This window comes from Panthera leo, chromosome E1 (genome assembly GCF_018350215.1).
Source record: "Panthera leo isolate Ple1 chromosome E1, P.leo_Ple1_pat1.1, whole genome shotgun sequence".
NCBI classification, from domain to species: Eukaryota; Metazoa; Chordata; class Mammalia; order Carnivora; family Felidae; genus Panthera; species Panthera leo.
In genome coordinates this window covers 26,482,669-26,500,436 of record NC_056692.1, presented here as the reverse complement: position 1 = coordinate 26,500,436, position 17,768 = coordinate 26,482,669, and the positions used below count along the sequence as shown (strand labels likewise).

Below are 17,768 nucleotides of genomic sequence, written 5' to 3'. Positions count from 1 at the left end.
TGCTTTCTCTAAATTTGGACCATCTCCCACATTCTGGAGCAATCTTTTGAGGTGGAGCTTTGAAATATTTTTTAATAAGTACCCTAGATGATTTTTTACACCAAATTTCAGAACTGCTCCAGTTAATTTTTAGAACTATCATGCAGAGGCACTTGGAAAGTGACTTTCATCTTTCTGAAAGTGAGGACTATTTCAAGTCATTTGATACACCAAGCATACTTCAGAAGGTTATACACCAAACTGTAATTTTTTTTCTTATATGAGAATGTAAAAGGAATTTAACTTCTGTTGGTATTTGTAATTTTTCTTAAGTAATCCTATATTTTTCCCTCTACAACTGGGGAGAGTAAAAAAAAAAAAAAAGAAAAGAAAAGGAAAATAAAATTCTAGAACTAAGGGGGCGCCTGGGTGGCTCAGTTGGTTAAGCGTCCGACTTCACTCAGGTCATGATCTCACCGCTCGTGAGTTCAAGCCCCACATTGGGCTCTTTGCTGACAGCTCAGAGCTTGGATCCTGCTTCAGATTCTGGGTCTCCCTCTCTCTCTCTGCCCCTCCCCTGCTCATGCTCTCTCTCTGTCTCTCAAAAAATGAATAAACGTTTAAAAAAATTTTTTTTTAATTCCAGAACTAAAATGAAAGCTTAACCAACAGGTAGTATTTATTGAGTACTTCACTGCCTGGCACTGGACAAAGTGCTTTAGCTACATCCTTCATTTTTAATTCTTGTTATTACTAAGGTACAGAGAGGTTAAGTAACTTGTTCAGGGTCATATTGTTAGTGTCATAGTTGGGAATTCAAATTCATGATAGTCTGTCTGACTCAAGAGCCAGGGCACTTAATCATTGTACTATGTTTCTTTCTTTCAGGAAGATAGAAAACTAAAAATGTGGAAGATAGAAAAATAAAAGTGTCCTGTTAGTGTATATCTTTTTATTTGTTATATAAAATCAGAGTACTTAGCCATGTTATGGATTACATAGCCTTTAGTGAGCTTCCTGGAGAAGTTACTACATTTATTTGCAATTTTATTTCTATGAAAAAATTTCTAGATTTTAAGGAAATCACTGTTTCGTTTTTTTTTTTTAATTTTTTTTTTTTTTTTTAATGTTTATTTTTTTGAGAGAGACAGAGAGACAGCATGAGCTGGGGAGGGGAAGAGAGACGGGAGACACAGAATCTGAAGCAGGCTCCAGGCTCCGAGCTGTCAGTACAGAGCCTGAAGCGGAGCTTGAACTCCCAGACTGGGGAGATCATGACCTGAGCCGAAGTCAGACACTTAACCAACCAAGCCACCCAGGCGCCCCAAGCAAATCATAGTTTCTTATTGCAGAATAGGTTTAAGGTTAGATATCTAGTTTAAATAAATAGAATAATACTTATTTGGTCAGTAGTGGAATTTTTTATTTTGCCTTTTTGGTTGACGTGTAGATGCTCCACGCCCTACTAGTCATGCCCGCCCTCCATCAACCAGCTTGATTTATGACTCAGACCTGGCTGTCTCTTATACTGACCTTGATAATCTTTTCAATTCTGATGAAGATGAATTAACAGTGAGTATTCTATTAATGGCTAAGATTTATAATATCTTTTCCTTAATTTCATGTAGACTTATTTTTCAGAAGTGATGTGTGACTTGAACAGTATGTTTTGGCCCTGAAAAATAAGTATTTTGGAATAAAATTTTATTAATTGGTTTCCTTTTTTTAAACTTATGTTTGAGCATTCTTGGCATAGTGTCACCTACAAACTATGTGTGGTTTTTTTAAATTTTTTTTATGTTTGGGATGTGTGATTAAGTTTAATTTGAACGCTACGATATATTTTTTTTCTGCAATCTTTAGGAGGCAGAATTATTTTCCTATTCTTTAATCCTCTCATTTGAGAAATGACCCTGGAATTGACTCACTTAGATAAGAATAATAAGTAGTTAACATTAAAATTGTATGCCTTGTCAATTTATTAAGGAATACCACTTCTTTTGAATATGTTTGTCATCATAACCATTATTTTAAGACAGCAATATACTATAATAATGAAAAAGGAAGAAGAGGTAGTATTTAATTTTGAACATCCATTTGCAGACAAAGGTGATTATAAAAGAAAACTTAAAATGAGGTTTGTTAGAATGTCAGATTAGTGAACTGAGTGCTGCATTATCATAAAAGGGAATTCCATTTTCATCTGCATAAAGGTAGCTTAAAAACGTCTGTAGTACATTTGGTCTTTCTTGTCCTATATAATACATACTTTTTTATATAACATATACTTTTAATCCTCTTTTGTATATGATACACACTGTGTGTATTTGTGTATATATACACATACGTACACATATAGGCACATTTGGTGTCTTCAATTAAGTGATATACAGCAGGTATAGCTGTACATAAACTAACATTTTATATCTCAAAATATAGTATATTTTAGAGAGCACCATTTACTAGGTAAATATATCCTTGAATTCTTTGGTACTTTTATGCTTCCTGTTACTATTCATGTATCAGCTATGGATATTGTGAGGTAAGAAGGTTGTAATTAGAACTGTTATGTTTATGACAAAGAGGCTAACAGGAGACTTGGAACCATGTTAGATATAACCAAATATAAAAACATTGGTGATAGATTGGAGATAGTAAAACTTGGTTTGTTCAACGTATTAAAACTAATTTTTAGTTAGGTATACTATTGTTTGTCATATGAGATCTTTCTGAAGTGTATGCTTTTGTTTTACGTGTTGCAGCATTTTTCTAGGGAGAGGAGGTTATTAAACAAGGTAAAAATATAAATTAGAATTCAGAGAGGTGATTGATTATATAGGAAAATTTGATGTATTTTATTTGAGGGGACAAATGTTTTAGGAGTATTTTTTACTAAAAAGCGGTTCTGTATTACAAATCCTTATTGCAGATTTCCGTTTTCTTTTTTTTTTTTTTTTTTTAATTTTAATGGGCTTTAAGTGGTAGGTTATTCTTCTGTGTTCTGAAAATATTAGTCATTTTTATTTGGAGGAACTTTTCCCTCTGTTAAATTGCAGGATTGTCATATAAACAGACAAAATAATCTAGGTTCAGTGATTGTTTAAAATATGTTTTAGGTCTTTATAAATTGTTTCTAGTATCTAATATTTTGGCTCTAGCATAAATTCAAAATACTATATTTGATGAATGGGTTTGACCTTCAAGTTACATCTTAATGATCTTGAATCACATTGGATTTAAAATCTCAGATAAATATGTGTTTCTGTTTTTGTTAATAGCCTGGATCTAAAAAGTCAGCAAATGGAACAGATGATAAATCCAGCTGTAAGGAATCAAAAACAGGAAATCTGGATCCATTATCTTGCATAAGTAAGCTTCCCAAATCTGCTGCAGATAAATCCGTAACTTTTAATATGAATAAAATTCCCCACCCCTTTCTTTTAAACACAGATTAATTAACTTCTTTTTATTTAGTCTTATGTTAAAATGTGCGCTTTATTAATTATAGGCACTGCAGATCTTCATAAAATGTATCCTACACCACCATCGTTGGAACAGCATATTATGGGATTTTCCCCAATGAATATGAGTAATAAAGAATATGGTAGTATGGATATAACACCTGGAGGAACTGTTCTAGAAGGAAATAGTTCTACTGTTGGAACACAGTTCAAAATTGAGGTTGATGAAGGATTCTGTAGCCCAAAACCTTCTGAAATTAAAGTAAGTATTTTATATTTCTGGAAAAATAGTTTACTACCAATATTTTCTTATAGATTTAGTTAGTTTGTTGCTATATTAAAAAATCTGTCATGATTCTCATTTTGTAATTAACAAATTTATAGGCTGAATAGTGGTGAAACTACAGAGAATGCATTTAAGAATACTTGGGCTGCTTCCATAATTTGGCTATTGTAAATAATGCTGCTATAAACAAGGGTGCATGTATCCCTTTGATTAGTGTTTTTGTAATTTTTGAGTAAATACCCAGTAGTGTGATTATTGGACTGTAGGGTAGTTCTGTTTTAAACTTTTTTAGGAACCACCACTGTTTTCCACAGTGGCTGCATCAGTTTGCATTCCCACCAACATTGTAAGAGAGTTCCTTTTCCTCCACATCCTCTCCAATACCTGTTTCTTGTGTTTTTTATTTTAGCCATTCTTACAGGTGTGAGGTGATATCTCATCGTAAGGGTTTTTTGTTTTTGTTTTCTTGTAAGTGAACTCCATACCATACATTGGGCTTGAACTCACAACCCTGAGATCAAGAGTTGCATGCTCTACCGACTGAGGCAGCCAGACTCCCCTCTCATTGTAGTTTTGATTTGCATAGCCATGATGATGAGTGATATTGAACAGATGAATGGATAGAAGATACACACACGTAGGAATATTATTTAGCCATAAAAAAGAATTCGGTCTTGTTATTTGCAGTGACCTTGATGGAGCTAGAGAGTGTAATGCTAAGTGAAATAAGTCAAAAAAGGACAAATACCATATAATTGCACTCCTATGTGGAACTTACGAAACAAAGCAAATAAGCAAAGGGAAAAAAAAGACAAACTAAGAAACACTCTTAACTATAAAGAACAAACTGATGATTATCAGAGGAGTTTGGTGATAAACACTAGGTGATTTATGGAGTTGTTGAATCACTATATTGTACACCTGAAACTAATATAACACTGTATGTTAATTTTACTGGAAATAAAATAAAAAGAATGCATTTAAGAATAGAATAATAGGCACCTGGGTGGCTCAGTCAGTTAAGCATCTGGCCCTTGATTTCCACTCAGGTCATCTCTCGGTTCGTGAGATTGAGCCTCGCATCTGTCTCTCTGCTGATAGTGTGGAGCCTGCTTGGGGTTCTCTCTCCCTCTTTCTCTGTCCTTTCTCCCTCTTTCTCTGTCGTGTGTGTGCGTGCTCTCCCTCTCTCTCTAAATAAATAAATGAACTTAAAAAAAAAAAGAATAGAATTATATTTACATTTTATTATTTTGTTTAAAGAGACGGGAAAAAAGACTAGATAGAGACAGTTTAGCTTTTTTCCCTTGGAAGATAAGATGGTGAAAGTCATGGTTTTTGTATTGTAGGATTTTTCTTATGTCTATAAGCCTGAAAATTGTCAAGTTCTGGTGGGGTGTTCCATGTTTGCACCTCTAAAAAGTCTCCCAAGCCAATGTCTGCCTCCTATCAAATTGCCAGAAGAGTGTATTTACCGTCAGAGTTGGACTGTTGGAAAATTGGAATTGCTTTCCTCAGGGCCTGCAGTGCCATTCATCAAAGAGGGGTATGATATAGATTTATGTTATTGGTATACTACAGGTGTGCTTATATAGCTTTAATTTTTTTTCATAGAGGTGCCTGCTTTGCTAGTATTTAGAAAAAAGATGCTGGGTTTTAAAGATTCTAAGAATTGTTTTTTGATCAATAAATTATAATGGTATTAGTTGGTTGTGGATAAATTGTTGGAAAATTTAAGTATTACTCATTGATTACTTGCTTTCATTTTTTTTTTGTTTTGTTTTTTGATTGTCTTCAGAAGCACTGTTTATTTTGCTCTAAAATTCTAAATGCCATTTGTGTATTTGCCATATCACATACTTCTCATATTTTAGTATCTGAAATTGGGGTGTCTTATGACCTCTTTAAATGGCCATTGTCCCTTATTGCATGTAAACATCTCTGAAATTAGAAGTTTTTTTTTGTTTTGTTTTTAACAGTGGCATCTTAGGATCAATGAAATATGGTTATTTGTAGTATAAGAACTATAGATAGTAAAGGTGGATGTTTAGGTGTGGATAAGTGTAAACAGATTTTATTTACAATATGGAGCTAGTTGGTTGGTCCACAGTCCACAGCAGTCACCTAGAGTGGATTTATTAACCAGAAATACATTTTAATTCTACTTGTAATTTTTGCAGTAATTGTACTTTCATAATTATCAGTGTTACTGAAAAATACTGGACATTTTTTGTTCTGTTTCATATCACTAATATGTTCCTTTATGTGTTTAATTTTCTTTCACCTTGGTAACACTAGCGATGGAAGTACTATTGATCAAGAATATGGTCCTGCTTATACACCTCAGACTCATACTTCTTTTGGGATGCCTCCTAGCAGTGCACCTCCTAGTAACAGTGGAGCAGGAATTCTTCCTTCTCCATCTACACCTAGGTTTCCAACTCCAAGGACTCCAAGGACTCCAAGGACTCCTCGAGCTGGTGGACCTGCTAGTGCTCAAGGTTCAGTCAAATATGAAAATTCAGATTTGTATTCACCAGCTTCCACGCCATCCACATGCAGACCCCTTAACTCTGTTGAACCTGCAACTGTTCCTTCCATCCCTGAAGCACACAGTCTTTATGTAAACCTCATTCTTTCAGAATCAGTTATGAATTTGTTTAAAGACTGTAACTTTGATAGTTGCTGTATCTGTGTCTGCAATATGAATATCAAGGGTGCCGATGTTGGAGTTTACATTCCAGATCCAATGCAGGAAGCACAGTATAGGTGTACCTGTGGCTTCAGTGCTGTCATGAACAGAAAATTTGGAAACAATTCAGGATTATTTCTTGAAGATGAACTAGACATCATAGGACGCAACACAGAATGTGGCAAAGAAGCAGAAAAACGTTTTGAAGCTCTCAGGGCTACTTCTGCTGAACATGTTAATGGAGGACTAAAGGAATCTGAAAAATTCCCTGACGAGTTGATATTATTGCTACAAGATCAGTGCACTAATTTATTTTCACCCTTTGGAGCAGCAGACCAAGATCCTTTTCCTAGAATTGGTGTAATTAGTAATTGGGTACGTGTTGAAGAGCGGGACTGTTGCAATGACTGCTACCTTGCATTAGAACATGGACGTCAGTTCATGGATAACATGTCAGGAGGGAAAGTTGATGAAGCACTTGTGAAAAGTTCATGCTTACACCCCTGGTCCAAAAGAAATGGTAAGTATGCTAATGGAATAATTTTTGTTTCTTTTCCTTTAAGTAGGACTTTGCCTTTCTTTCTGAGGATAAAGTATTAAAGGCAGTTTTCCATGTAGCTAATAGAGACACTAAAATTTGGACTGAAAACTCCTTTAAGGATGACATTTTTAAAGGGAGAAGTTCCTAGCAGTTTAGTTTAATTTCACCAATAAAAGTATGGCTCTTGTAAATCTGTAATTATGTACTTATGTGGGAGTATAAAGGGTACTTTGTAGATGTTAATTAACAGAAAATTGCTAGTTGTCTGCTTTATTCAACATTCTTTCAATCATTAAATATTTACTGAGCACCTGATATGTGCCACACACTGTTCCTTTGTAAAAGTGCAGCATTAAATGAAACAAACTTAGTTCCTGCCTTTTTGAGCCTATAATTTAGTGTAGAACATATAAACAAATGAAAAAAAAGTAATTATGTAATGATAGTGATAAATGGCTTTGAAGAAAAAGCAAGTGGAAAGGAGTGGAAAAAGACAGGAGGACACTATTTTATTTATTTAGGTAAGTACTTCATGATTTATTTTAATTAATTAAAGTGAGCTCTATACCCAGTGTGGGGCTTAAACTCACATCCCAAGATCAAGAGTCACATGCTCTACTGACTGAGCCAGCCAGGTGCCCCAGGTGTGTATGGTTATTAAAAATATTACCGAGGGACAGCATTTGAGCAAAGTGCTACATAAAGTAAGGGAATGGAGCTATGTGGATAACTAGGGGAAGAGTGTTTCAGGTAGTGCAAAGACCCAGAGGGAGTAGTATGGTTAATATGTTTGAGGAACAGTAAGGAGACATTGTTGCTGGAATGAATTGGGTGATGGGGAGATTGGTCAGACACGAATCTAGGAGCTAGCCAAAAACCAAAATCATGTAGGGGTCTTAGGGACTGTGTAAAACCTTTATAGTTTATTCTAAGACTGATGGGAAGCTATAGGTCAGTTTTGAGCAGAGAAATAACACGGTCTTTTTTCTGTCTATTTTTTTAAAAGATCATTCTGGCTATTATGTGTTGTGAAGGTAAGAATAGAAGTAGATAGAATAGTTAGGAAGCATTTAGAAAGATGGTGTAAGATGATGGTAACTTAGACAAGATTGGAAGCGATGGAGATTAGTAGGTTCTAGGTATATTTGGGAAGTAGAACCTATAGGATTTGCTGATACATACAAGAAATGATGAGGCATCAAGGATAGCTTGAGCAGCAGGATGAATGATGGTTCTAATTATAGAGGAGGGAAACACTGGGAGAGGAGGTCAGGTACATATGTGGAGATAACAGTTTTAAATTCACAGGAGTGGTTGGGTCTGGAGATTAAAATTTTCTAGTGTAAGTTATCAGTGTTAAAATCTATGGAGCTGGATTTAACAACATAGAGAGTAACTAGAGAGAAGGATGGAACTGACATTTAGAGATGGAGAAGGGAAGGATCCAGGATTGGAAACCAAGGAAGTGGGAGGAAAACCAAGAGAGTAGAGTGTCCTAGAAGTCAAATAGGTACAATAAATGTTTGAAGAAGGAGAAAATGATCATCAGCGTCAAATAATGTTCTACAAGGTACAACGTCAAATACTAGCTGTGTAGAGTTTTAAGGATCTAGGGGCACCTGGGTGGCTCGATTGGTTAAGTGTCTGACTCTTGATCTCAGCTCAGGTCATGATCTCAAGATTTGTGAGTTCAAGACCCACACCGGGTTCTGTGCTAATGGTGTGGAACCTGCTTTTAAGATTCTGTCTCTCCTTCTCTCTGCCCCTTCCTGCTTGTGCGTGCACGCTCTCCCTCTCCCTCTCCCTCTCTCTCTCTCAAAATAAATAAACTCAAAAAAACTTAAAAAAAAAAAAGAAAAGAAAAGCTAATGATTTAATCCATATTACATGCTTGGTACAGTGCTTGGAATATAGTACTGAATTAATTTAAGTTGCCATTATTATTAAAATAGATATTTAAAAAATTTTTTTTAAGTTTTTATTTATTTATTTTGAGAGACAGAGCACAGGTGGGGGGAGAGCAGAGAGAGAGAGAGAGAGAGAGAGAGAGGAAGAATCCCAATCAGGATCCACACTGTCAATGCAGTGCGTGATGCAGGGCTTGAACTCACAAATGGTGAGATTATGACCTGAGCTGAAATCAAGAGTCAGATGCTTAACCAACTGGGCCAGCCACCCAGGTGCCTCCAGATATTTTTCTTTCAGGCACAACCAACCAACCAACGTACAGTTTTTTCAAAAGTTTATTTATTTATTTTGAGAGAGTGGGGAGCAGGGAGTGGCAGAAGGAAAGAGAATCCCAAGCAGGCTCCTCACTGTCAGCACGGAGCCTCCAGTGGTGGGGCTCAAACTCACAAACTGTGAGATCATACATGAGCTGAAATCAAGAGTCAAGACGCTTAAACTGATTGAGCCACCCAGGCACCCCAACACTTTCTATTAATTTTTTTTTAATGTTTATTTACTTTTTTCGAGACAGAGAATGAGTGGGGGAGGAGCAGAGAGAGAGGGAGACACAGAATCTGAAGCAGGCTCCAGGCTCTCAGCTGTCAGCACAGAGCCCGAAGTGGGGCTCAAACCCATGAACCGTGAGATCATGACCTGAGCCCAAGTTGGACACTTAACCGACTGAGCCACCCAGGCGCCCCCCAACAGTTTTTAAAATATGTCTCAGTATACCACCTAACTTTTCTAATTTTTGACTGTTATACAGAAAATTTGCCTCCTTCAAAATGTGGTTTTTGGTAAGGATCTTTTCTAAGGTGGTATATGCCGTATAATAACTTCTCTATTTGGTCCATGAGTCATTTGCTAATTCAGTCATCTTTTTGACACATGCAAAACAATGTGCTTAGCATTCTGGGAGATACGATGAATCTCCTACACTCATTCATTCATTCATTTGTTTATTAATAATTTCATCTTATTTAAAAATTTTTAATGTTTATTTTTTATTTTTATTTTATTTTTTTTTATTTTTTTATTTATTTATTTTTTTTTTAATGTTTATTTTTTAGACAGACAGAGTATGACCAGGGGGAGGGGCAGGAAGAGGGAGACTTAGAATTCGAAGCAGTCTCCAGGCTCCACGCTGTCAGCACAGAGCCTGACACGGGGCTTGAACTTATGAACTGCAAGATCATGACCCGAGCCGAAGTCAGACCTCGGCTTAAGTTGCTTAACCGACTGAGCTATCCAGGCGCCCCAGGATAGTGGTTAATTTTAAAAAGCTGAGGGAGGGATAGGATAGAGAGAAGAACTTTGGTGATGTTCTAGTTCTTGGGTCATGAGATCATAGTTGTTCATAATATTATTAAAATTTGTGATATAAGATAGGAGGGCAATACATGGACCAGTGGTTAATATTTTGTTCATGACATAATTTGATGATTCATCAAACTCATTGTACTCAAGGACCAAGTTGAAAAAGGTATAAGTGAATGTTGTAGATGTTCAAAAAAAGGGCAGGATTGTTTTCAGCCGTAGGTGATAGTTAAGAATATAGGCTGTGGAGGCATTGTGGTGATCATTTTACAACATATGCAAATATTAAATCATTACATTGTGCACCAGAAACTAATGTTATGTCAATTTTACCTCTAATAAAAAATAAAAAAAGAACTTAGGCCAGATGCACCTCAAAAAAAAGAACCAACTTATTTTCCAAATAATAGAAAATATTGAGTCTTAATATTTTTTGTGTAACAGTAGACATTAATGTAAACCGAAACTTTACAACCATAAAGATAAATTTCATCCTCAGAACTTGTGTTAAGCTAATTCAAAACAAGCGTGCCTGGCTGGCTCAATTGGAAGAGCATGCCACTCTTGATCTCAGAGTCATGAGTTTGAGCCCCACATTGGGTGTAGAGATTACTTAAATAAATAAATAATTTTTAAGAATAATTTAAAACAAAAAGAGCAATGCCTTTTTATACATTTCAGTATAAAACAATGCTTTAAAAGCTAAATGTGTAATATTTATTGGAATGCTTTCATTAAACTACAGTAGCATCATGAAAGGAAAAGTCCTACATTAGGTAGGACCTTTGCCTAATTGTTTCCTCTGCCTGAGACAACTTTCCCCCACATATTTACATGGGTAACTGTCTTGTCTCCTTTAAATCTTCTCAGATACCATTTTCTCAGTATAAAATTGCAAACCCCTCTCCACATTCTCCATCCTGCTTGTTTTGTTTTTTTTCCATAGTGTGCATATTACCCTCTAACATACTAATTCATAATTTATTATTATTATCTCCATTAAATTTACCCAATGCAAATTCTGTGTAAGTGCAAGAATTTTTGTCTGGTTTGCTTGTTGATATATCCCAAATACTTAGAACAGTGCCTGGCATATGGTAGAGGTCCAAGGGGTTAAAATATTTGTTTGAAGGAATTAAAAATCTATAAACAACAGTTTGTATATTTTATTTTTTTATGTTTATTTATTTATTTTGAGAGAGAGAAAGTACAAGTGGGAGAGGGCCAGAGAGAGGGGGGAAGAGAGAGAATCTCAAGCAGGCTCCACACTGTCAGTGCAGAGCTCAACTGTCAGCATAGGGCTCGAACTCGCGAACTGCGAGATCATGACCTGATCAGAAATCAAGAGTGGGACGCTTAACCAAAAGAGCCATCTAGGCACCCCGGCAGTTTGTGCATTATAATGGTAATGTTAATTTTTTTTTTCAACATCCGAAAAGCTTTGTTCTAATTTTTTAAAAAATGCATACTTGCTGAAAAGAAAGGATCTAGACAATGAAAAAACCGAGAAGTAAAAATTACCCATATTTCTGCCCATCCTCACCATTACAAAACTCCAAGATAACTCTGATTTCAGCAGCTTTATTGACTGCCATACCATACAATTCTCTCATTTATAAGTGTACAGATGGTTGAATGGTTTTTAGTTCAGGCATGCCTCGGAAACATTGTGCATCTGGTTCCAGACTACCACAATAAGGCGAATATCACAGTAAAGTGAGTCAAATGAGTATTTTGGTTTCCCAGTGCACATAAAAGTTACATTTACACTACACTGTAGTCTTATTAAATGTGCAGCAGCATTATGTCTAAAAAATGTATAACCTTAATTTTAAAATACTACATTGCTAAAAAATGCTAATAATCATTATCTGAGCTTACAGCAAGTCATAAATCTTTTTGCTGGTTGCCTCATTGTTGATGGCTGCTGACTGAGAGGATGGTGGTTGCTGAAGACTGAGAGGTAGCTGTGGCAATTTCTTAAAATGAGAACAACAGTGAAATTTGCCACATTGATTGAGTCTTCCTTTCATAAACAGTTTCTCTGTAGTAGGAGGTGCTGTTTGATAGCACTTTACCCACAGTGGAACCTTCAGAATTGGAGTCAGTCCTCTCAAATTCTGCTGCTACTTTACCAACAAAGTATGTGTGTGTGTGTGTGTGTGTGTGTGTGTGTGTGTGTGTATTTAGAATATGTAATATTCTAAATCCTTTGTTGTCATTTCAACAATCTTCAAAACATCTTCACTGGAAGTAGATTCTGTCTCAAAAATAAGAAGCAACTTCTCATCCATTAAAGTTTTATCATGAGATTCAAGCAATTCAGTCACATCTAATTCTAGTTCTGTATTTCCACCTCATCTCCACTGAAGTCTTGAATCTCTCAGAGTCATCCATGAGGGTTGCAATCAGCTTTTTCCAAACTCCTGTTAATGCTGTTTTTTGACCTCTTCCCGTGAATCACAAATGTTCCTAAGTGACATCTAGAGTGGTGAATCATTTCCAGAAGCTTTTCAATTACTTTGCCCAGATCCATCAAAGGAATCACTATCTATGGCAGCTACAACATTATGAAATTATTTCTTAAATAAATAAGACTTGATCCTTAATCCATGAGCCACAGAATGCATGTTGTGTTAGCAGGGATGAAAACAACATTAATCTCATTGTACTTCTCCATCAGAGCTCTTGGGTAACCAGGTGCATTGTCTTGAGCAGTCATATTTTGAGGAGATTGGGTGTGTTCAGGGTCGTATGGCTATAGACTGAGCAGTCATATTTTGAAAGGAATCTTTTTTTCTGAGCAATAGATCTCAGCAGTGGACTTAAAATGTTCAGTAAATCATGAGGTAAACGACGTGCTATCACCCAGGCTTTGTTCATTTTATAGCGCCAGGGCAGAGAGGATTAAACATAATTCTTTTTATTTTCTTTTTTTAATTTTTAAGGGCCCTAGGATTTTCAGAATAGTAAATGAGTATTGGTTTCAACTTAATGTCACCAACCACATTAGCCCTTAACAAGAGAGACAGCAAGTCCTTTGACTTGGCATTAACTTCTCTCTAGCTATGAAAGCCCTAAATGATATCTTCTTCCAATAGAAGGTTGTTTCATCTGCATTGAAAAATCTATTATTTGGGGCTCCTGGGTGGCTCAGTCAGTTAAGCGTCTGACTCGATTTCGGCTTAGGTCATGATCTCGTGGATTATGGGATCAAGCCCATGTCAGGCTCTGTATTGACAACATGAGGCCTGCTTGGGATTCTCTCTCTCCCTCTCTCTCTCTCTCTCTCTGCCACTCCCCAACTTACGCTTGCTCTCTAACTCTCTAAATAAATAAATAAACATTAAAAGAAAAATCTATTTAGTGTAGCCATCTTCATTAATTTTCTTAGCTAGATCTTCTGGATAACTTGCTGCAGGAAGTTAACTTAAACAGCCTTACTGCTTCACCTTGCAGTTTGGTGTTATGGAGATGGCTTCTTTGCTTAAACTTCATGAACCAACTTCTGCTAGCTTCAGACTTTTCTTTGGCAATTTCTTCACTTCTCTTCAGCCTTCACAGAATTGAAGAAAGTTAGGGTCTTGCTCTGGATTAGGCTTTGGCTTAAGGACATGTTGTGTTCTATCCAGAACACTAAAACTTTCTCCATATCAGCTAACAGGCTGATTTTTTAAAATCATTTGTTCACTGGAGTAGCACTTGTAATTTTCTTCAACTTTTCCTTTGCTTTCACAATTTGGCTATTTGGTGCAAGAGGCCTAGCTTTCAGCCTGTGTGGGCTTTCGACATACCTTCCTCACTAAGTTTAATCATTTCTAGCTTTTGACTTAAAGTACAACTCTTCCATTCACTTGAATACTTAGTGGCCACTGTAAGGTTATTAATTGGCCTAATTTCAATATTGTTGTGTCACAGGGAATAAAGAGGCCCAAAGAGAGGGAGAGAGGGGGAAAAGCCAGTTGTAGGGCAGAACACACACAACATTTATTAGGTTTGTCGCCTTATGTGAGAATGGTTCGTGGTGCCCCCTAAATTTATAAGAGTAACATCAAAGATCACTAATGGATCACAGATCACCATAACAAATGTAATAACAATGAAAAACTTTGAAATATTGGGAGAATTACCAAAATGTGACACAGGGACATGAAGTAAGCAAATGCTGTTGGAAAAATGACACCAATAGACCTGCTCGTTGCAGGGTTGCTACAAACTGTCAGCCTATTAAAAAAAAAATGCAGTATTTGTGAAACACAGTAAAGCAAGGTATGTATTCATGGAGTTGTATAGCCATCATCAGTCAATTTTACATTTCATCACCATGAAAAAGAACCTCATACCCATTAGAAGTTCCCTCCAAACCCTCCCTTTCCATGCCAGTCAACTACATTCTCTCTATATGAAATTTTTTTTAACATTCATTTTTTGAGAGACAGAGTGTGAGTGGGGGAGGGGCAGAGAGAGAGAGGGAGGACAGAATCAGAAGCAGGCTCCAGGCTCTGAGTTGTCAGCACAGAGCCTGATACGGGGCTTGAACTCATGGACCACAATATCATGACCTGAGCTGAAGTTGGACATTCAACCGACTGAGCCACCCAGGTGCCCCTACATTCTCTGTATATAGATTTTTTAGTACATTTTGCATAATCATATACCGTAGTCTTTTATGATTGATTTCTTTCACTTAGCATAGTGTTCTCAAAGATCATCCATGTAGCATGCATTAGTACTTAATTGCTTTTTTTTTTGAAAAAAATTTTAAAGATTTATTTATTTTGAGAGAGAGAGAGCATGAGCAGGCGAGGGACAGAGAGAGGGAAAGAGAACGAATCCCAAAAAGGCTTTGCACTGTCAGCTTAGAGCCCAGTGGGGGCTCAAACTTCCAAACCGTGAGATCATGACCTGAGCTGAAATCAGGAGTTGGGTGTTCAACCAACTGAGCCACCCAGGCTCCCTGTAATTGCTTTTTATTGCCAAATAATACTCTGTTGTATCCAGGTATACCATACTTTATTTATCCTTTCATCTGATGATGGACATTTGGAGTGTTTCTACTGTTTGGCTATTACGAATAATGCTGGTATGAACATGTGTGTACAAGTTTTTATGTGAACATGTTTTCATTACTCAATGGGTGGACTTGCTGGGTCATAGAACTCTGTTTTACCTTTTGAGGAACTGCCAGGTGTTTTCCAAAGCACCATTTTACATTCCCACCAGCAGTGTGTGGGGGTTCTCCTTTCTCCACATCCTCATTAACACTTGTCATTTTGTGTCTTTTTTTATTACAGTCATTGTAGTGACTGTGAAGTATTATCTCATTGTGGCTTTGATTTGCATTTCCCTAATGACTTTTCATGTGCTTGTTGTCCATTTGTATGTCTTTGGATAATTATCTTTTCAGAACCTTTGTTCATTTTGTAATTAGACTTTTTATCCTTTCATCATTGAGTTGTAAGAGTTACTATTTTTTTAACTTTTTATTTTTGAGAGAAAGTGTGAGACGGGGAGGGGCAGAGAGAGAAGGAGACGCAGAATTCGAGGCAGGCTCCAGGCTTTGAGCTGTCAGCACAAAGCCCAATGCAGGGCTCAAACCCACAAACCACAGGATCATGACCTGAGCCGAAGTCGAATGCTTAACCGACTGAGTCACCCAGGTGCCCCTATAAGAGTTCTTTACATGTTCTGGATACATGTCCCTTGTCGGATACATGATTTGCAAATGTTTTCTCCTGTTCTCTGGGTTGTCTTTTCACTTTGTTAACAGTATGCTTTGAGGTAGAAGAGTTGTTTGTTTTTTTTAAGTTAATTTATTTTAAGAGACAATCCTATGCAGGCTCCGCACTGTCATCACTGAGCCTGACGTGGGACTTGAACTCACAAAACATGAGATCATGACCTGAGCTGAAACCAAGAGTTGGATGCTTAACCAACTGAGCCACCCAGGTGCCCCAAAGCAGAAAAAAATTTAGCTTTAATGAAGTTCAGCATACTTACTCTCTCATTGCTTGTGCTTTGGCATCCCATCTACAAAGGCTTTTCCTAACCCTAAGTCATGAATATGTATTCCTGAGTTTTTATTTCTAAGAGTTTTATACTTGTAGCACTTCTATATGGGAGTATAATAAATTCCTAATTAACTTTTGTATTAGGTGTAAGGAAGGGGTCTAGCTTTATTCTTTTGCATGTGAATATCTACCTGTCAACAGAACCATTTGTCAATAAGATTCTTTCCCTGTTAATTTGTCTTGATGCCCTGTCAAGAATAAATTGACCATAAATGTGAGATTTCTGGGTGTTCAGTAATGTTTCTACTGATTTATGTGCTGTCTTTCATGATCCCTCTTAAAAATTGTTTTATACCCTTTTAATCATTGCTTTCCAAACAGGCTTCAGCTTAAATAGAGACTTGGCACTTGTCACTATATACGTTTATATTCTTTTTCATGTCTGTCTCCCCCACAAGATTATAAGATCCCTCAAGATGTAAATAAGAATTAATTTACACAGTATATTTCTTGCAGCTAGCATAATTCTTGGCCCATAATAGGTCTTAAATAAATATACTTTCTAAAAGAATGAAAAAGTATTCAAAATACAAATTCCTGAGCTAAACCCAGGTCAGAATTTCTCAGGGTAGCTCTGCATATGTTTTTAAAAAGTTCCCATGTGATTATGACAAACCACCTTAGCCAATAGCAACTTTTTCTAGATTTCATTTTATGTGAATACACATTTATATTTTATACTATTTGTGTAAAATATCCTCTGTAGATAGTTTTATAACTTGCTTTTGCTTTACCAGTGTGTAAGTCAGTCCATTTCAGACAGCTCTGTTGTTACTTTACTGACTATATATTCTATTGTGTATACAGTAGTTTATTTAAGCATAATAGTTATTAAGCAGTATATTTGAAATTAAATTACTTCTAATTCATATGCTATTTAGATATAGGGAATGAAAGCCAGATATAATAAATTAGGCAATAATAATAATGAACTAAAGTTAAATGACTAACTGTAAAAGTACTCAAGCATGTTTAATGCTACAACTAAACCTACTGGGGGAGCAGATTAAGCATATCAGTAACATTTAGTGATTTTTTTTTTTTTTAAAGCATTTTGATATTTAAGAGCAACATCTTTCATACCCATTCTGATAGTGGGTCAGAAATGCAGGTCATGATAATGTGATAATCTATAAATCTGTAATCCAGGTTTACAAAATATCTGTGGATATTATAACACTTTTTATAGTGTGAGCAAGTTATCTGTTACTGTATAAGTTCTGTATTTCAAAATTGTTACGGTTTACTTTCCAAATTAAATTTTAGTCAATGTAACTAGTCTTCTCTATCAGATCATTTTACCATAGTGGTAGTAACTAAGGTACACAATTTATAACTCATTTCACTGTGAGGTAGAGTTCTTTCTCCTAAACTACCAAAACTACCATCCAAAACAAATGCAAAAAGGAAGAAATTTTTTGATTAATTTATAAATTGGTTAGTGAGCTAATGATTAACTTTTTTATGGAGATGAGTT

The 17,768-nt window shown here is 36.1% G+C and overlaps 1 protein-coding gene across 3 annotated transcripts in view; it reads left to right on the top strand.

Moving 5' to 3' along the window:
* The window catches only part of MED13 (mediator complex subunit 13), a 107,875-nt gene that overhangs the window by 64,432 nt on the left and 25,675 nt on the right, over positions 1–17,768 (top strand). For all 3 annotated transcript variants that reach the window (XR_006196688.1, XM_042917005.1, XM_042917006.1), the window contains exons 12-16: positions 1,430–1,551; positions 3,258–3,348; positions 3,488–3,702; positions 5,073–5,269; positions 6,022–6,935. Coding sequence is in view for 2 of the 3 variants with exons in the window: in XM_042917005.1 (XP_042772939.1) it covers positions 1,430–1,551; positions 3,258–3,348; positions 3,488–3,702; positions 5,073–5,269; positions 6,022–6,935 (1,539 nt within the window). In the remaining variant the exon portion in view is untranslated. The remainder of the gene's footprint in view (positions 1–1,429; positions 1,552–3,257; positions 3,349–3,487; positions 3,703–5,072; positions 5,270–6,021; positions 6,936–17,768) is intronic.